This window comes from Caretta caretta, chromosome 8 (genome assembly GCF_965140235.1).
Source record: "Caretta caretta isolate rCarCar2 chromosome 8, rCarCar1.hap1, whole genome shotgun sequence".
In the NCBI taxonomy this organism is placed as follows: Eukaryota; Metazoa; Chordata; order Testudines; family Cheloniidae; genus Caretta; species Caretta caretta.
The window spans coordinates 72,075,577-72,097,429 of NC_134213.1; the positions used below are offsets into that span (position 1 = coordinate 72,075,577).

General features: G+C 38.5%; 1 protein-coding gene across 2 annotated transcripts in view; it reads right to left on the bottom strand.

Annotated features, from left to right (window-relative positions):
* Window positions 1-6,746: 6,746 nt before the first annotated feature.
* Window positions 6,747-21,853, bottom strand: part of SNX7 (sorting nexin 7) — a 68,102-nt gene continuing 52,995 nt past the window's right edge. The window contains exons 8-9 of one of the 2 annotated variants that reach the window (XM_048861315.2): window positions 18,839-18,991; window positions 6,747-7,149 (exon numbers count right to left, since the gene is read on the bottom strand). In XM_048861315.2, the coding sequence (XP_048717272.2) occupies window positions 7,069-7,149; window positions 18,839-18,991 (234 nt within the window). In that variant the 3' untranslated portion in view covers window positions 6,747-7,068. The other variant, XM_048861317.2, reaches the window with a different exon arrangement.

Below are 21,853 nucleotides of genomic sequence, written 5' to 3' on the forward strand. Positions count from 1 at the left end.
CTCAGCTCTTGTCAGGATGTGGTTGGATTTCAACTTTCTGACCCAGCCTCCAAATAATTTAAAACATTGATTGAATATACAATTTTCCTTGCAAGAGTAACATGCTCTGTGGTAGTTCAGTGCATATGGAGCTCCTGCTCAGGTATAAATGGTTATTCTCACTATTAAAAAATGTTAATTTACAATTTAAATAAACATGCTCTCAGAGACTAAAAAATAAGTAATCAAGTAATTTCTTTCCAATTACAAAAGTAATATGCGTATTATTTTACTGATATTAAAATTGACCTTAGGACTCAAACATACATTACACTTAGAAAACATAGCAGTTTCAATATGTTTAACTTTTAATTCAATAAGCTTACTTATATTTCCTACGAAACTATTATATCTGCCTAAAAATGGTTTGCTGGTTGAACAGTGAACATGATATATTGCATAATCAGAATGACAACTGTTTTTGTTGAATGCAAACAATAGATTCAAGGTTCTAAGCGTGGAATTTGACACGTGGTAGTTTACTTGACACTCTTTGTTTAAGAATTAAGCTTTACTATGTTTGCATTAATATTTAACCATCTACTAGAGGTGATAGAATTATTAAAGAAAATTACTCCGGTCAAAGATTTAATACCTGAGTTTAACACACTGTGGACGAGATCAAAACTTTTAAAACAGAATCATATCTTTTTGCCTGAGCACAGAATAAGAGAAAGTGGAGAAAGTTATTTCCATTCATTTTTAAATAAAGGTGGTTTTTCAGTTGTGCATTTCCTTAGCTGTACATATTCTATCACCCTGCATTTGAAACAGAATACAGTTGCAAGACTTTCCAGTCTTCTAAGATTTTGATACCTCCTGACTAGTGAATTGAAGGAGAAATAAAGTAAGAATGGCTATACTGGGACAGATCCATCTAGCCCAGTATCCTGTCCTCTGACCAGATGCTTCAGAGAGAATAAATAGAACAGGACAATTTTGAGTGATCCATCCGTCCAGTCTCACCACCTGACGATTGGAGATTAGGGATACCTGAAGCATGGGGTTCCATCCCTGATCATCTTGGCTAATAGCCATTGATGGACCTATCCTCCATGAACTTCTCTAATTCTTTTTTGAACCCAGGTATACATTTGGCCTTCACAACATCCCCGGGCAATGAGGTCCACAGGTTGACTGTGCATTGTGTGAAGAAATACTTTCCTAAATTGACTCACTGAAAGTTTGTGGCCATCTCTCTTTCAGGTTCAGTGATGTGTTGTATATCTTTTGGTGATGTAAAAGCACTGCCACCATCCTTTGTTCCCTCCAACGGACAACAAGGCTCAGCCAAGGGAGTGTGACGCTCTGTTTGGAAAAGCATTCTAGCAGGCTGCCAGGGCTGAGTTTAAACTTCGGCCAGAATTTCTACGACTGAAACAATAATAAATCATTAATACCGATTTGTCACTTTCTCCTGCACTCCCTGAACTACCTCTGTGGCTCCTGCACTGATAAGGCCTCCCTTCCAGGGATATAATGCTACAGTTAAAGTCTAGGCAAATGTGGTCAAATGGACAGTTCATAACTTGTTCCCATAATCAAAACTAGAAAGCTGAGCAGTGCTTTATATACACTTGGCTTACTAGTTGCTTCCCACTACCAGTGCTGCACATGCTCTATTACAGCTATTAGAGCATCACCCTCGCCAGTTATAGGCACTCTGCTGTTTGACAGGAAAGTTTGTGTTTTGTTTAAAGATAAGGATCCTCAAACATGACCTTAAGTTATTACATTGAATTTTACTCTCATCAGTCCTTCAATAATCATCAATGTGCTGATACTACACAGTAGTATATAATTTTTTAAAATACAAGTGAGGGGTATTAACGATAAAAATTAGTAATCCACTGGCCAGAACATGCAATGATAAATGTTACTTTTATGCTTAGATATGCTGTACTAGCTATGCTGTACTATCTTTATTTAGTGATATTCTTTCTGAAATTCTGCCACTAAAATCAGGTAATAACATTTACAATAAATTGTCTTCTCCAATAATGCCATGGGTAGTTTGGAAAAAAAGGCGGGGGGGAGGTGGGGGACCTGACTTTGATGTTATATTTCACAATTTCTAAACTGGCTAGGCTGCATTTTAGCCCATTATCCTGCTGATTCACAACCCACTTTGAACTAAGGCAAGATGAATGTGCTGATTATTAAGGCAGAGATACATCTGGATTCTCAGATAGCAGCAGTGGTCAAAAGCCCGATAAACATATTTTTTTCTCTAGACATGCATCTCACCATAGGCATCCATGTCTTTGTCACCTCTAAGATTGGACTGTTGCAACACACTCTGCCCTAAGCTATTGTTAAAGACCAATCAGTAACTACAGCTACTACTGACATACTTAGTGTTGCCTTATACAGGGAGCATGTTATATCTGTTCCCTGAAAACTACATTTTGATAGAGTGGAAGCATCAGTGGGAAAGGGAGAGTCTAACACACTAGGAAAATTCAGGTGTCCATTGCTGCTCCTGCATTTGTCCATGTGATTGTACATACTGGAGTAGGCTCAACAGACTACTACTCATCCAGAATTGATGCACCCGTTTGGGCTTGTTTCCTCTCCTTTTTGTGACTGTGGAGCAGCATTACAGACAATAACTCAGGTGGTGGAAGAGTCCTCAACTTGACATTTGCAGAGAGTGGTTTACAATCCTAGTCTCCCTTCAGAGACTGTCCTCTGATTACAGAACCGGGATATTGAGCTCTGTCGTCTGCATAGAAGAGGAGGATAATTGTTCCCTAAAATCTGCCATGGCTATGACTGTTTTGGGGGTGGGAGAATTAGCTACCTGAGAAACAGCTGGTTTGCATATGGACTTTCAGAACAGCTCAGAGCACAGGACAGTGCTTTTGTTTATAGGTCCTAGATATAAACCACGAAGGAATGGAGGCAGGGCACTGTTGACAAAAGACCATTGGCTTTGGTATTCCCCTGTTGGTCTAACAAAGTCTGTCTGTTGATCTCCCATCCTGTAAAGCTCCTCTATTTAATCAGAATATTACCTGAGGGGATTGAAGATAGTTAAGATTTCCAAGCTGACCTCTCGGAAGTGGAAGGCTTTTGCTGTCATATGGACTTGTGTTTTTGAAGCATTTGTCCATATACTCACAGTGGCTTAATGGGCACTATTTATTAGTGAATAACTGGTCTGGCACTCAGGTGCTAACACCATATCAAAGATCACTTATTCCCCATTCTTAGGTTGGCAGGAAATGGCATTGCTGTGACGAAAGCAACTCCTGTGCTGATAGGAGCCAATCCTAAAAATGTAGCTGGCACATCTTGGATGGATGACCTACATTTTACATAGTATACTCTCTTTTACGTGCCAACATAGAGAAAAGAAAATCACAAAAGGCAAAATGATTCCGGCAAAAATGAATAGGAACCATTTGTCTTGATCCATACCCAAATCATCAATTTACGTAGATGGCAGAAGACACAATGATCAAAAAGCATGAAACCGGAAGTTTTTAACATAGTTGTCAGAAATATCACTGGCACTATAGTCAGATGTCAGGCAAAGCTCACGATTGTGGAAGCGAGGTAGGGGATAGCTGAGATTTGGTACCAGGAAGATTGTGCTATGAACACATTAGCTGGTTATTTATGTTAAAAATCAGCAATAAAATAGTTAATATTGATATAAAATTCTCATTTAACTTTCAGAGTTGGAGCTTTATATCACTCAGAGCTATCATTTAAGGTTCTTCTCAGACTCAGTTATACAACATTCATCTGTCTGTTCTCTGTTCATGAAGTGTAGTTGTATCCTCAGACTGACACAGCTACTAGAGAGAGACAACGAAGGTGAGGTAATATCTTTTACTGAACCAACTTCTGTTGGTGAGAGACAGAGACTTACCAACAGAAGTTGGTCCAATAAAAGCTATCACCTCACTCACCTTGTCTCTCTAGACTGTTTAGATTTTCAGGGTTATGATAAGGCTAGAAACCAATTTTTGTTTAAAATGACCACTTAGATTCTGCAATACAATTCTATTGCAAGGAGTGCAGAATCCCCCAAAATAGAGAGGGTGCTAGCTCTAAGCATCTACAAGTTTGGGGTTTTGCTCAGGCACACTCTGTGTACCTTAGAAAGATGACCACACACTAAATTGTTGGACTCTATGCAAAGCCAGCAAGGAAAATCTGAAAATATAAGGGAATAAGCCAGCGTGTTAATAGAGTAGTTGAAACATTTTGTATGTTATAGACTGAGAAAAATAAGAGAGAGCTAAAAGTGTCCAGAAATAGGGCCAAACACCCAATAAGTTGTCTGAAAAGTCACTTGAGAAGGATTTCAAATTGTATTCAAAATAGTGTTACATCCTACAACAATGGTAGTGATATTTTAATAATGAATAGATCTTGTCTCTACTTTACAATAATGCTATTAACAAATCATAAAAACCAATTCTGCTATAAATTATTCAACTTAAAAAAAAACTTTTAGAACAAGCAATATATTGCTATGAAGATGCATCATGTACCTGATGACTTTCCTATCACAATTCACAGCTTTGTTAAATATCAATAATAAAGTGAAAAGTAAATTATGAAAATATACCAAAGCCAAAAATCTGTTAACATACTAAGTGTCTCTGATGTCTTTCTTGATGTATAGCTGCCAGTGTCCTCTCTGTATTATGGAGGTCAGAGACACAAATAGCCACAGATCTTCAAGTTTCAGATGTAGTGATCTTCATCCTTCATCTGGGCTTGTGGCTGTGCAATGCCCAATAAAGAAGCTTCCTGAATGTTATTCTAACAGAACTTGCAGAATTCATTGCTGAAAACACAAAAAGGTTCTGTACCTTCATCCACTTCTGTCAATCAGAGATCACACATCTTATCTCTTCTCTTTCGAGCTTAAATTACTGACATTCTATTTAATTGTTTGCTCACATGTTCATTTATTTGAATCTTTCATCGGTGTTATATAGGGCCAAGATGTGTTAAAGACCTCTTTCTTGAGCTGTGCTCTGACTGCCATATTGAGCACTGATATAGTTTATCTTTTAGGAATCCCACTATTGTGTGTGTGTTTGAGGTCAGACAATGCTCATGCCTTTCCCAAAAGATGCCTAAAAACACCACCACTGTTGGTCCTCATAATATTTTATAAAGCACTTAAATCAACAGCTTAAGCAGTTGACTAGCAATAATTAGCTTAATGTGGGCTGCTCCACGAGGCATACCTTGAGTCAGTCCAGAAACTGAAGCTAGTGCAGAATGCAGCTGACCTTTTATTAGTGCGACAGCACATACCAGTGCTCCTTAGACTTCTGAAACTCACTGCTTGTCTGCCAGTTTTCAGCTGAACTCAAGGGACTCAAGAACAGGCATCCTGACAGTGGTAATCAGAGAGCTGTTTGCCCTAGAAATCCCTTAGTTGGGGCTGGGGGGAAGGGGCAAGAGGAAAGAGGAGAGGAAGACAGTGTGCTGGTATTTTATTCTCCATTAGGAGCCCTCATTTGTAGTGCTCACTGTCTACCTCTTGACCACCAGAGCCTGGTATTTGTTAATCTTTCATGTTTCCCCTCAGGTGTTCTTGGAGGGAGTGGGTTAAGGACTACGGGATGGGCAAATATGGGATTATAAATATACATCATGATGGGCCCTGATCCTGCAGTCTCACCAAGTTCATTATGTCTGCAGGATTGGGTAATGTGGTGAGCAAGTGCTATAATATTATATGGTTAGTTCATTACACATGCAGTGACTTTTTCATTTTGTATTATACTTTTTAATCTTGTAAAATCACCTAGGGCCACAGAGAGGTGCTTAACAGACATGTAAATACTGAGAATGACAGATAGTAAGTAAAATTGTTATGCAGGTTTATAAACTCATCAAGTTTACTCCTTAGTAAATTTCAACTGCATCTAAATTCTTTAAATGTTGTATTCATTTAATAGAGCATCTGTTTAACTTTTCACACTACATGTTGATGTGAATTGCTCCTCTGTCCCACACAAAGCATTGTGGAATGCAATTGCATTGGGTCATGTACTATTTCATTGCCCTGAGATCTTATTTTTGGTGGACATCAGACAATAGGTCTCAAATTAATTTACAGTGTCAAAAGATGATATTTGACAAGCCATTCACACCTCTCTACTTACTGTAAGGTCTACGCAGATTTTAATGTCAAGACACATCCAACTTATACTTTAAGAAGTTCACATCCAGCTGGTATAGACTAAATTCTGTATACACCAAAATCCCTAACATATGCATAAACTGCTCTTAACTAAATTCATTACTTTCACCTCTAAAAAAGGTCAGTCACCAGTTTTTTGAGGCTACCAGAAATCACCACCACTCCATATTAAAAAAAGAAAAGTATTTCTAAATCAAGTAGTTTTTGGTGTACTGTCAACTTGGCTCAAAACTTCCATAAAAATTCTACTCCAGCATAAGATCATAATGGAAAATTTCAGGGAGACTGATCTACATTTTGTAGAGAATTAGGGAAGTCAAAACCAGACTTATGGTAAAAGTTAGCTACCACTTCACCATGGACTGACACCAGCATAATCAATTAAAAAAAATTAATGATCAACTACCTGAGAATTGTTATGTAGTTTTACAAAATGTGGGAAATTTATCTTACAAATAAAATGTAACAAAGCAAGCTAAAATGGAAAATTTAATTCTTAATGACTAGGAAAGAGGATTAAAACCAATTCTGTATTAAACTTTTTATTAAAATTGAGTTTTTACATATTTAAAATATTTTTATCCAAATTACACAATATTTAAGAAAACAATTATATGGAAGCACTTGCATAAAATCTGTAAAATAATAACTGAGCAATATATAGCAATATATACCATGATCCAAAAATGTAGGTCAGGACACTAGAATACCTGAGTTTTCAATAGGCTGGTTTTCCAGATGTCACTGATTCTTACAGTTTTATTTCATAATGTATCTGATCTCATATAAAGAACACTTCTTTGGTTGGCAGAAACTGCACTGAAGAGGAAGATCAATCAGAAATATATTCAAGGTTTATCTTCAGAATCTTCTCCCAAATGAAGATCCACTGTTTGAGATGTCAGGAAGGACTCCCAGGTAGCAAGGCACTTAAAGAAAACAGATACTTATGAATAAGGAATATGGGTTCTTGGTAAAACTGGTAGCTAAGGAGAAAATAAGAAAAGACCTATATCTATCTATATCTACTACAAACAGCTTCTTGAGGAGTTACAGTGAGTAATAAATATGGTTTCTTAGACCGATCAAGGATGTACTGTTAGCCAACATGCTGAGCTACAAATAAATATCACTCTTAGATAATGACAAGCATACACTGCAAGCATCATAAGCGTACATATTAGCATAAGGGATAACACGGTAAGGAGTCTACCATTAATTATGCTCTTTTTTAATCTCTCCCTTTACATACAGGCAAAGATATCTTCCAAATAGACTCCATCAAATTAAAAGGAATGCAACATCAAACTGTAAGTTATAGTTCCTTATCAATCTCTAAGGATTCATACTTGGAGATCTAATATCCTTTCTCAGTTAAATTAAATCAAATCCATTTGTTTCTAAACACTCGAAGTCACAGATTTTTCTGTGTACTAAGGAATAGAATCAAAGGGAGGAGGAAAAATGTAGCTTTTCTAGGACAAACATATACTCCTCATGATGGCAAAACTTATTTTTAATGTTGAAAACAGTTTTTCATTTTAGGAACCAATGTTATACATATTCGTATCAAACTACTTTGATAAACCTTTTTTGGCTCAAGTTGATTTGTATGAATGTCTGTAGCTCAGAACACAAAGTTGCTTGGCAAACCATCTGAAACTACAGGTGAATGTTAAGATGTCAGTTCTCAGAGAAAACCCATGATTAATGATTGTTGTGTGCACCGTCAGTTACTTCCCAAAGCTTTCAAACTTTTCACGTTTGTCACCTAGAGTGAGCCATTACAAAGGTGCAAAACATTCAGTGCTGCCACTATGTTGTGGTAGCTTTACCACTTTTGATGCTACAGGAAAACATGAAATTGTGCGTGCTTTAATGAAATGTAGTTTTCTTACTCTTCTGTATTAACAGATATTTGGGTAACACACCTTAATTACTACTTCCTGTACACAATCTTTTCAAGAAGAATCTGCAAAACTGATATTAAATAAGTCTTCTGAACATCTGTAGGAAAAAGCACTTATATTAAATACCGAACAGCATGCTCCAATTATTCAAACTTTGTGTTAATTCCAATTGCCCTGAAAATGACATTGTTCCTTGTGTGAAAAACTTTTGGAATAAGCTATTTAAGCTACAGTAGTTTACTATACCTGAATAAAATAAAATACATAACATTCATCATTGCTTGGCAGAAGTAAAAAGATCAACAATAAGCTTTTGTCTTATCTGACATATGTATCGGAAAAAACTTCAAAATTCAGCCATGAAATCTCTATTTATTAATAGTGATAGATGTGTCTTTGTCACAAAAGCCCTGGATTCCATGATTTTCAGGGTTGTTTTTTTTTCTTTTAAAGTGACCAAATCTTGGTATTCCTCAACACCTGCATTAAAGCAAGTACAGACGCTCCCAGACTTACGCAATCATTCCAGTCTGGAACGCCTTGCGTAACTCGAATTTTGCGTAAGTTGGAAACATATACCTGACCATTATGCAAAACCCCCCCACTGTTTCTAGCTTATGGAACTTTTTCCGTAAATGCAGATTTGCCTAAGTCGGGTCTTGCATAACCCGGGGAGCGTCTGTAGGTGGGATGGTGAAAAGATCACAAGTAATCTTGACAGAAGATCCCAAAGGTGAGGACACAGGGAAGCACAGGAGGACAAAGAGCACGGGATGAATGACAACACAAGGGACCAGAACCATGGATTCAAGAAAAATGAAGGAAACCTTGGCTCAAAAGAATGACACTAAGATATAAGGCTTAGTATCGAAATGCCCAAGAGAGCAACAAAAGAAAACATTTAGAAGCCTTATTCTGTATGGATCCTTGGTTACTACAGAACATGTCAGTGACTCTATGGTTTGTATTTATTCACAAGGTGGCTTAGATCATCCCTTGTGCTAAAGAACCCTTGTGTTCAGAGACCCTCTGACCCTTTCTTGGTCATTCCCTGCTGACAAAATCCTCTACTGATTCCCATTTTCTCTGCTGCAAGCGGTAACCCTGTATCTCCACTCAGGAGATAGGCACCTCAGTTTCAAAGGAGGGAGGGGAATGAAACCATAAAATAGGATTCATGTGAAGAGCTGCATTTCTGTACTGAATGACTAGATTGGGGAAAAGGTTACTTTGAGATGGCGAAAGAGTGCTGAATATGAGGAGAGAAGCAGCAGAACTGTGCTAAAGGGGAGCAGTGGGTGCCAGTTGATTTATGGGTGGAAATTAAGGTTGGTTTTGACATTCTGTAGAGAGAGTCCCAAATAAATGGAGTTGTTATAGATTCTCTCTCTCCCCTATATATAATATCACAGCAGCTGAGAATATCTGAGATAAAACTTGAGTTGGAGGCTTCCTCTTGGTGTAAACTGACCAAGGGGTGGCTACTTGCTGGGTGCTTTCCAATGATGATCCTAGATTCTGGGATTTGTTTCCCCACCTTGGTTCACCAGTGCCAAGACTGGCTTATCTTCATGTAATGTTGCAAGGCACATCTATTTTCCTAAACTTTTTCTGGGAATTGAGAAGGGTGCTCAGTCAGGATGCGTGCTGAATGCTGTTTGCTGAAAAGTTTTTTGTTTTTTTTTTTAATACTAGATAACTGCTTTTTGAATTGTTTTAGATTTTGTCCATGTGACTAAAGACTTCACAGTTCACACATTTGAATCATTTAAATAAAAATAGCAGCGCTGGTTGGAAGATGAGTGACATCGTATTACCACTGCAAACTGAGACAAAACAGGTTTTTAAACTAATTCATACTACATTTGCTCATCATTTTTACAGAACCAGTTCACTGAAGTCTTTTCAAGCAAAGATATAAAGATCTTTTGTATGTTGTTCAATTTTTAATTTATTCTCATTTATATAACAAATTCATTTCCCAAAATATAGGAATTACTGTGGCTCATTTTGTTGTCAGACATCACTGTGGTGCTACAGCTGACAAGATTTATAATTAACCAACACAAAACTAGGTCTCTGTGCCTTAGGCTCGTGCTTTTTATACTGTGAAACATGAACTACATAAAATCACATTACTTTAAAAATATGTACTTTAACCATTCTTCTAGACTTATTTAGTTCTTCTGGTAGAGAGAAAAAGGATGATCCTTTATTTAGAATTTCAACAGGCTTCAACCAGGAAGACAGAAAAAATGTTAATAGGAAATTTAATTTGTACATATAGGCTTGTCATTTCGAGTGCAATTATTCATAAAACTACTGTAGATCACAGCAAAAAGCTAAATATGCAAAAATGAAGCAACAAGATCTTAAGTAATGCTACTTTATCTGAAGCTAAAATGAATGTGTATTTCATTAGAGCAACTGCCGAGTTACATATTTATATTGAATTATTTTTAGCAATAACACTGAAAAGGTCTCCACACTGCACAGTTGCATGTCTAATTCACGATAAAATATAAAAAACAGATTGCACAATAATAATGGCAGAAACAGCATGAAGTATTTAAAGATGCATAATTGTTTCCATTCCCATCCCCCTTATTTTCAGTGTCTAATGACGTTCTTAAAAAATCATTTTCGGGAAGTGATGTTCTCTAGGAGGAGTTTCTATTTCTTTTTATAGAGGATTGAGCGTGTACAGTTCAGCAGTTCTTGAGCACAAAAAAAAAAAGTGAGGGAGACAGAGGGGTAGGAAAAAGCCACTTTCCATTATAAACAAAAGAGCTTTGCTTTTAATTCCTGTAGCTGAAATGACTGGAGGTTGGAAGGTGAAATCTGTCATCCAAATTGCCCTCTTAGAGGAGAGTACCTTGTCTTCTGGAGGAAAACAGATTTTGATTTAACCAACTTTGGAAATTAAAAAAAAAAAACCACCACACACAATGCATTTGTTACGCTTATAAAGTGGAGCTCCTAAGGTAGGATGTGAAGCACGTGCATGTGCCGCTAACATAGCTGTGCCAGGATATGACTAGCCAAATGTGTCAATATGAAGACATTCAGGGTGCACTACAAATCAATCCATTTTTCAAAGGTTTTTCCTAAGAGGAGGAGGTTGAATAAAGTTTTGGAGTTGGAGAGAAGAAGTTACTTTGTTATGTATGTGGCTTTTTTGGCCCATTTCTGCACGTGTTTGACTGTACAGCACCTTGGGTTGGGGACAGGAACTTTTTTATAAATTTGAATCAATAAATAAGATGCTAGCTTAGAAAACTACTTAAATTCTCTGAGAATAGCAAGCAATGTTTGCACTGGTAAGGATCTCACTATGCTATCAAAGAAACTAGCTCTCCTTCTGACTAATCTGCAAAGGCTGAACAGGACTACAGTAGTCTGACACATGAAAAAGGTGAAATTAGAAGCTATCTTTTAAAAGAGAGGCTCACTCGTGCAGAAGAAAAAATACTTTTCGCTTAGTGCCAAAAATTAATTAAATATCACTTGTCACTGTACATTATGAACGGAATTCTACCTCTACTCAATGGAGTGTTTAACACACACTGGAAAACACAAGCTCTAGGACATACAGTCATTTGGCTCCACAAAGCCCAAATTTTTCTGGCCTTCAGGTTTTATTGCAAAGCCCAGCCATTTTACTCAGGCTTTTCTAGAAGGAATGGGTTACCAAGGCTCTTTTTCTTTTGATGGTGGCAGTTTTGTTAATGTGTTTTTAATTTTGTTGGTACTAGCAGAGATTGTGAGAAAAAGCATGTGAGGAAAACAAATAGGAGCAATCACAGTAGTTCTTTGAAGCCAGCGTTCAGTACTTCCAGTTATCTGCTTTGCTTTCACTAAATTGTATCATGTGATCTTTGAATTTTAGATGTATTAGTAACATAAAATAAAATGTTGTGTAGTGACCTTTTGTATCTTTCAGAGTAACAGTCGTGTTAAGTCTGTATTCGCAAAAAAAAAGGAGTAATTGTGGCACCTTAGAAACTAACCAATTTATTTGAGCATAAGCTTTCGTGAGCTACAGCTCACTTCATCGGATGCATACTGTGGAAACTGCAGAAGACATTATATACACAGAGACCATGAAACAATACCTCCTCCCACCCCACTCTCCTGCTGGTAATAGCAGGTATTAGCAGGTAATAGGAGGTATTGTTTCATGGTCTCTGTGTATATAATGTCTTCTGCAGTTTCCATAGTATGCATCCGATGAAGTGAGCTGTAGCTCACGAAAGCTTATGCTCAAATAAATTGGTTAGTTTCTAAGGTGCCACAATTACTCCTTTTCTTTTTGCGAATACAGACTAACACGGCTATTACTCTGAAACCTCTCCTTACAATGTGTATGATAATCAAGGTGGGCCATTTCCAGCATAAATCCAAGTTTAACCAGAACGTCGGGCGGGGGGGGGGTAGGAAAAAACAAGGGGAAATAGGCTACCTTGCATAATGACTTAGCCACTCCCAATCTCTATTTAAGCCTAAATTAATAGTATCCAATTTGCAAATGAATTCCAATTCAGCAGTTTCTCGCTGGAGTCTGGATTTGAAGTTTTTTTGTTTTAAGATAGCGACCTTCATGTCCGTAATTGCGTGACCAGAGAGATTGAAGTGTTCTCCGACTGGTTTATGAATGTTATAATTCTTGACATCTGATTTGTGTCCATTTATTCTTTTACGTAGAGACTGTCCAGTTTGACCAATGTACATGGCAGAGGGGCATTGCTGGCACATGATGGCATATATCACATTGGTGGATGTGCAGGTGAACGAGCCTCTGATAGTGTGGCTGATGTTATTAGGCCCTGTGATGGTGTCCCCTGAATAGATACGTGGGCACAGTTGGCAACGGGCTTTGTTGCAAGGATAGGTTCCTGGGTTAGTGGTTCTGTTGTGTGGTATGTGGTTGTTGGTGAGTATTTGCTTCAGGTTGGGGGGCTGTCTGTAGGCAAGGACTGGCCTCTCTCCCAAGATTTGTGAGAGTGTTGGGTCATCCTTCAGGATAGGTTGTAGATCCTTAATAATGCATTGGAGGGGTTTTAGTTGGGGGCTGAAGGTGACGGCTAGTGGCGTTCTGTTATTTTCTTTGTTAGGCCTGTCCTGTAGTAGTCGTACCAAAAGGACTGAAGGTAAAAAATCCATTGCAATCTACATAGCACACAGACTATGCTGACAGTTTGTGCCACATGCTCTCAAAGAAACTGCGGAATCACCTGATCAACATCCTCTACAGAAAACAGGGAAAGATTAAGAATGAGCTCTCAGAACTGGATACTCTCATAAAAAACCAACCTTCCACACAAACTTCCTCGTGGCTGGAATTTACTAAAACTAGACAAGCCATTTACAACGCACACTTTGCTTCTCTACAAAAGAAAAAGGACACTAAACTTTCTAAACTACTACATGCTACAAGGGGCCACAGCAATGGTTCCCTCAACCCACCCAGCAATATTGTTAACCTATCCAACTATACTCTCAGTCCAGTAGAAGAAGCTGTCCTATCTCGGGGCCTCTCCTTCTGCCCCTCCACCCCCACGAACATGATACAGTTCTGTGGTGACCTAGAATCCTATTTTCGACGTCTCCGACTCAAGGAGTATTTCCAAAATACCTCTGAACAACATACTAATCCACAGAGGCCTCCCTACCAACATTACAAAAAGGATTCTAGGTGGACTCCTCCTGAAGGTCGAACAGCAGACTGGACTTCTACATAGAGTGCTTCCGCCGACATGCACGGGCTGAAATTGTGGAAAAGCAGCATCACTTGCCCCATAACCTCAGCCGTGCAGAACACAATGCCATCCACAGCCTCAAAAACAACTCTGACATCATAATCAAAAAGGCTGACAAAGGAGGTGCTGTTGTCATCATGAATAGGTCGGAATATGAACAAGAGGCTGCTCGGCAGCTCTCCAACACTACTTTCTACAAGCCATTACCCTATGATCCCACGGAGAGTTACCAAAAGCAACTACAGCATTTGCTCAAGAAACTTCCTGAAAAAGCACAAGATCAAATCTGCACAGACACACCCCTGGAACCCCGACCTGGGATATTTTATCTACTACCTAAGATCCATAAACCTGGAAATCCTGGGCGCCCCATCATCTCAGGCATTGGCACCCTGACAGCAGGATTGTCTGGCTATGTAGACTCCCTCCTCAGGCCCTACGCTACCAGCACTCCCAGCTACCTTCGAGACACCACTGACTTCCTGAGGAAACTACAATCCATCGGTGATCTTCCTGATAACACCATCCTGGCCACTATGGATGAAGAAGCCCTCTACACCAACATTCGACACAAAGATGGACTACAAGCCATCAAGAACACTATCCCCGATAATGTCACGGCTAACCTGGTGGCTGAACTTTGTGACTTTGTCCTTACCCATAACTATTTCACATTTGGGGACAATGTATACCTTCAGATCAGCGGCACTGCTTTGGGTACCCGCATGGCCCCACAGTATGCCAACATTTTTATGGCTGATTTAGAACAACGCTTCCTCAGCTCTCGTCCCCTAACGCCCCTACTCTACTTGCGCTATATTGATGACATCTTCATCATCTGGACCCATGGAAAAGAAGCCCTTGAGGAATTCCACCATGATTTCAACAATTTCCATCCCACCATCAACCTCAGCCTGGTTCAGTCCACACAAGAAATCCACTTTCTGGACACTACAGTGCTAATAAACGATGGTCACATAAACACCACCCTATACCAGAAACCTACTGACCGCTATTCCTACCTACATGCCTCCAGCTTTCACCCTGACCACACCACACGATCCATCGTCTACAGCCAAGCTCTGCGATACAACCGCATTTGCTCCAACCCATCAGACAGAGACAAACACCTACAAGATCTCTATCAAGCATTCTTAGAGCTACAATACCCACCTGCAGAAGTGAAGAAACAGATTGATAGAGCCAGAAGAGTTCCCAGAAGTCACCTACTACAGGACAGGCCTAACAAAGAAAATAACAGAACGCCACTAGCCGTCACCTTCAGCCCCCAACTAAAACCCCTCCAACGCATTATTAAGGATCTACAACCTATCCTGAAGGATGACCCAACACTCTCACAAATCTTGGGAGAGAGGCCAGTCCTTGCCTACAGACAGCCCCCCAACCTGAAGCAAATACTCACCAACAACCACATACCACACAACAGAACCACTAACCCAGGAACCTATCCTTGCAACAAAGCCCGTTGCCAACTGTGCCCACGTATCTATTCAGGGGACACCATCACAGGGCCTAATAACATCAGCCACACTATCAGAGGCTCGTTCACCTGCACATCCACCAATGTGATATATGCCATCATGTGCCAGCAATGCCCCTCTGCCATGTACATTGGTCAAACTGGACAGTCTCTACGTAAAAGAATAAATGGACACAAATCAGATGTCAAGAATTATAACATTCATAAACCAGTCGGAGAACACTTCAATCTCTCTGGTCACGCAATTACGGACATGAAGGTCGCTATCTTAAAACAAAAAAACTTCAAATCCAGACTCCAGCGAGAAACTGCTGAATTGGAATTCATTTGCAAATTGGATACTATTAATTTAGGCTTAAATAGAGATTGGGAGTGGCTAAGTCATTATGCAAGGTAGCCTATTTCCCCTTGTTTTTTCCTTCCCCCCCCCCCGACGTTCTGGTTAAACTTGGATTTATGCTGGAAATGGCCCACCTTGATTATCATACACATTGTAAGGAGAGTGGTCAGTTTGGATGAGCTATTACCAGCAGGAGAATGAGTTTGTGTGTGTGGTTTTTGGAAAAGGGGGGGGAGGGTGAGAAAACCTGGATTTGTGATGGAAATGGCCCACCTTGATTATCATACACATTGTAAGGAGAGTGATCACTTTAGATAAGCTATTATCAGCAGGAGAGTGGGGTGGGAGGAGGTATTGTTTCATGGTCTCTGTGTATATAAATGTCTTCTGCAGTTTCCACAGTATGCATCCGATGAAGTGAGCTGTAGCTCACGAAAGCTTATGCTCAAATAAATTGGTTAGTCTCTAAGGTGGCACAAGTACTCTTTTTTTTTTGTATCTTGTTTTATTTTACTAAATATTAGTTTTTTTCCAGCATGGCTGTGAAGAACTTTACACGCCAGAATGAGAAAATATTTAACTGACACTTCAATAGGCCATAATCAGTTCTAAGCTATAGGTGACTTGCCGAGCTTTTGGACATGTTCGTTAACAACTTTATGTTTCCAGTATTTTGCAACTCGTCTGCAATCTAATACATGATACCTAGGTGGCTCCTGTGCCCAAGTCAATGGAGATACATATCGGTGCAACAAGTCTGCCTACATTGCTCCAAATGCAGGATCAGGGCTCTGTCCACTGATCCCACCTATATAATTTCTTAAAAGAAAAACAGTGATTTGTTACAATTCAGGAATAAAACTACTGTAACAAAAGATTTTTTAAAATATCTGTTATAGTTTCAGTATCTCCATCTAATGGAGAAAAATCTCTCTACATTAGACCTGCCATTTTAGTGATGAAAATTTGTAAGTAGTTTACATTTTGTAATTAGATAGAATGATCTGAGTATTTCATTGCACCACACTTTTCCACAACTAGTAACATCAAAAAAAAGTGCCAAATGTCAAAAGATTAAGCTCAGGCACTTCTGCTTTGCAACTATAAACATGCTTAAAACTTAAAGTTTTGCACTCTTCACTTCTCTTTAATGATATACTAGGCGGCTGTAAGGGTAATTTTATTTTTAAGTTCTTTGTTGGTTTATGACATTAGAAAATACCCGGCTCTGACTTTCCTGTTTTTGATGAAAGAACTAGGTTCAATATTTTGAGGACCTGGATGTTGATTGGATTTGGACTTGCTATAAATGTTGTATACAAACCTCACCCCCCTCATCCATCTCTCTAAATAAATTCTTTCAGGCATTATAATGAGGCAGAAAAGGGTACACAAACCATTTCAAAAATATAATTTGCAGGTCACCAACAGTGGTGCATTTTCACTAGGACATCTTCACAGGAGAGGAAAAGTGGCTTACAGATTCCTGTATGCTTCAGATAGCCACATGCTCCTCATCCCACCCAAACTTCTCAAACAAATCAGGAAATTTCTGTATAAAAAGAGCTTTGTGAGAAATTACCTAAAAAAGCCCTATTTGTTCAGTTGTATCAGTTTGATGATACTTGATAGAGGCCTTTACAAAAACTGTCTGTGATATTTAAATATTTAAATTAAAGTCCTAACTAAACTGAGACCATTTCTTTTCATAAAAGAAACTCTAGGGACTGTATCTGTGTCTCAATTTATCCAGAAGTTAACTAGATATTCCTTTATGGTTAACATTTGAACATATTCTTGATGTAGTCAGAAGTCACAAGATGATTGAAAAACAAGAGGATACCAAAAAACTTTAATGTCTGATTTCAGCAAATACTTTGATCTTAATATATAATGGCAGACAGTCAATGTCCAGGCCTCCCACGGACAATATGTTAATTAAGTGGACCTGATTATCATGAGTTCTGTCTTTTCAATTACATTCTATTGCGACGATTTGTAAAATCAGGACACAGTGATCCATTCAGAGTAAGCCACAAAAAGCTCAGAAAAAGGAGACTGCAAAGTATCAAAATTGTATTAATAAAGGATACAAATGATTTCTTTCCCAATTGACAAATAGCTTATTGGGCTGCAGCACATTTTTCAAAGTAAAGAGACGCTTTTAAACAAAAACAAAAAACAAAAAACAAAAAGATGAAAAAAAGCACTCAAATTTCTAGCCTACCAGGATTCTTACAAAATGTACACTAACAATACCATTTTTGATCATGAAGAAGCTTCACAGAACACGCTGCAAACCCTGTCAAATATTTTCTAGTTCCCCTTATAAATAAGTATATACACTCTGTTTAATCAGAAAGTGTATACACTTGTCAAAGGCATCATTACAAAGACTATTAGAAACCATACATTTGCTGATAAAAGTCTTGGGATGACACCGTTTGCTCTCTTTTTAGATTAAGGGAGACTTCAGTTATGCAAAGTCCCAAAGTATCTATTTGTTGTACACCATTAATATAAAAAGGACACAGCTTTAGTAGACTTTAAAAAAAAATTAAGTGTATAATACATTCTCCCTGTAATTTTCCCAAAACTTTATCATCACTATTTTGTGTTGATTTTGTTGCTTGTTTGCAATTTGAAGGACATAAGAGATCTTTCCTAGTTCATCAAGTACTGGGAATAAAGTTAATTTTAAAAGATGAAAGAAAAAAAATTAATAGTTTTCTTTTATACAAAATCATTTACATGAGTGAGTTTTCAGGGAAGCATCCTCATGCAGCCCCAGTAAAAGGTTTTCCCAACTGAAACACTATAGCTCACATTGAACAGAAAAAAATATATGTTCAAATTTTTGTGCTTAGTAAAACAAGACTGCCCTCTGTTGATGATGAACTTAGGATCAGCATGCCTGGGCTCAGGTAAAATACAGACCATGTGTACTGGCCAATTAAAGACCCATTTGACAAAAATAAATATTGAATTTGAACTTAACACGTTCAAATGAGGATACAGACAATTATTTTTAAAAACAATGCACTGACTTCTAAGAGGAACTGAAATAAATAAAAAGTAATAAAAATAAAACAAAAAGGTCTGTTTTACCTGTTCATAATAGTGGATATTATTTTCGGTCACATTAAGAAATGCTGTTTTCATATCATGTTGCATGTTTTGTTTCCATCTATCCCAGTCAGCTTTCAGAGCGTTATTGGCACATTCCACTCTATCTTCAAGATTTCCAATCTCTTCTGTAAGCTAAGTAAGTTATTTAGAGACAGTCATTATTTAAAACGTGCTTGAAACCTACTGGTCACAGTACAGTAAGATGAAAAGAATAGAACAGAACATAGCATAATATTAAACTCAGGGTGAAGAAAGTCCTGTGCTTTGTTGTTAATCTTAGATTTTATACAAATTTAGTACCTCAATACAATTTCTAAACTACTACTATGACACAAAATCCAGAAAAGAATTAAATGTTACCAAAAATAATCTTGTCAATTGTAAAGTTAGTCTTTGGTACCACATTATTTGCACTTAAGAACAGAAATGCATTTCCTCCTTGCCAAAAAATACAAAACACAAAACCACACCCACCACCACACCTCTGCGGGATGCAGAATGCAATTATCCAAACTGGAGTTTTGGCCAGGCCATCTGAGAAAATTGTGCTGGGGTCTTTAATGATCTATATTTTCTGAAAGACCATTCAGAGGGAAGGCAATGGAACTTTTATGCAGGAACTTTCCCCTTTCCTGTATTGCACTTTACAATCTGACTGAGGAACTAATCAGTGTGGGAGAAAAAAAATTAAAACATGGGTCTTTGCTGCAGGCTAACTTTTCATTTCTGCAGAAGCCTTCTCAGGGAGCCTGGATCTGCAGCCTTCAGGCTGGCGAGCCGATAGTTTCTTCTAATTACTATAGATGCCAAAACCGAGTGTTGAGCCTGGTGAAATATGAGACATTTAATGGGGTAAAGTCCTCTACCTAATGAGCCATCTAGCCCTTCCAATAACTGCTCTTACCTTTGTACCTATTGCAATTTCTGAATCAAGCATGATAAATCTGGCTGGCAGCAAATATGGAAACTGATAAATCTTCCACAGTCATGGAGCAAATTACTGTTCTGGGATTGCACAATGACCATTGGTAATATAGTCTCTTTTCTGAAGAAAGGATTTGTTGTTGTTGGGTTTTTTTGTCTAAGAGATTAGGTGCAAGTTCTTATCTTGATAGAATTTTTTTCTGCCAATTCTTCAATGCGCAAAGTGACAAGAATCAGAAAACTGAACACAGTAACTGGAACTTACTGAAGGAAAACAAATATACAAGTTACCCCAGTAGACCCTAATGAGCCAATGTTCTATATTTAGCAGGAGCACAGATGAAGAGCAGCTCTATAGTGGCTTAGCTGCAATTCTGCAAGACTGAAACTCAGCTGTGCCCTATGGACCTGGGAAAGTCAGGCTGAAATATTGCTATAATGCAGCTGGTAGTTTCAGCCAGTACTGGGGGAAACTCCACCTCCTTCTGTTCCCTTTACAAGGGCCCAGATGCTATTTATCAGGCATCCTGCATCTCAAACACTCTGCTCTGTTCTCAGGTCAAGAGCGCCATTGGTGTAAAGTTGAATAATTCCCCTGAAGCTAAACAGCTCAAAGGGCATAAGCTCTTGTTAATCTGAACCTCCAAAAGTTTGCAATAACCAGTGAGGCCTTCAGATAATTAGGGTTCAACTGTAATTTAACATGCAAAGAATGCGTATGAATCAAAATTCAGACCACACCACAGAGTATGGAGAGCTTAAGATATGCACCCACTGCTCTAAACAAGCCAGGAAGGACGCTGTTCCGAATTAAGTGATGCCTGTGGCACAACATACTTCTTTAGAACCTCAGAAAGTGTCCCTGTTTAATACCCTCACAGACCAAGAGACTGCATCTGCCATCCTAAGACTCTGTGCTGTGTCCATTGGTGCAAGTAGCTCATGAAAATCCCTTGCTGTAAGAAAAATACTGCCTCTGTAACCAAGCGGAGACAACCTGAATTAGTCAAGCAGCCCACTACCTGGAACATTTCCATTACAAAAGACTATGTGGAAATTTCTCTTTGCTTCCCATGTATTTTCAGCATGCACTTCACCAGTCCTTTATGATACAAATGGCTGGGCACATTATGAGACTGCTACCATCAATGCTCTCATGATTTCGCCACTTGCTTCAACCATCTCAAATAATCAGTAAAACCAAGATGACCTATGAGGCAATGCCATAAAGAGGACATTTAGAGCTATTGTATCAATAGTCATGGACATGATTCTAAAGCCAATCAATCCATCATTTTGCTGGGAAGACAGTACATTCCCTAACATTATCTGGAATCTATCAAGTTCTGTCTCGGAAACCAGACCATCAAAACAGGTCCTTCTTCCTGATGGATAAGAGCCCCCCAGGACGAAACTGTAGAACATAAAGGTTGATATGTGTATTAAAGTATAATCCTCACCTTTCTGACCTCCAATCTCAACTCAAAAGTAGATCCACAGTGGGGCAAGCTATAGGAGTAGAACCATATCGCCGCTCATAGCAGCCATAAACGCCTGGAAGGAACATCTTCTGAGAGGACATTGACATCACTAAGCCTTACCAGCCACTTCCCCTTGCATATCACCTTTAAGCCTATCCTTTCCCCATTCCAAGATTTATACCTGGGATGAATGTACTTAATTATATCCAGTTTCCTATGCTGGAGATTGGATCCTTCTACCCAGGCTCCTCTTGGTTCATGACTCACTAAATACCCAGCCAACACCAAGTACATAAATAATAGTTTTACAGGACTGAACACCCACCCTGTTCAAATAATGAACAGCAGTAAGAACGAACAGCAGTAATTCTATAGACCACCAGCCTTGTATTCAGCAGCATGAAGCAAAACAAGACCACAGTCAGTTAATAGCCTAGCTTCCAAAACTTCAATATGTGGTGAAGCTCAAGGAACCAAAATTACTCTTTTGGCCATATCCTGTATGATCCAATTGTGTTTTTCAAAAACACTAAAGTAGACTGCCTTAGAAATTAAAATATAGGTAGAAACTCTTGGGTTTTTTTTTTTC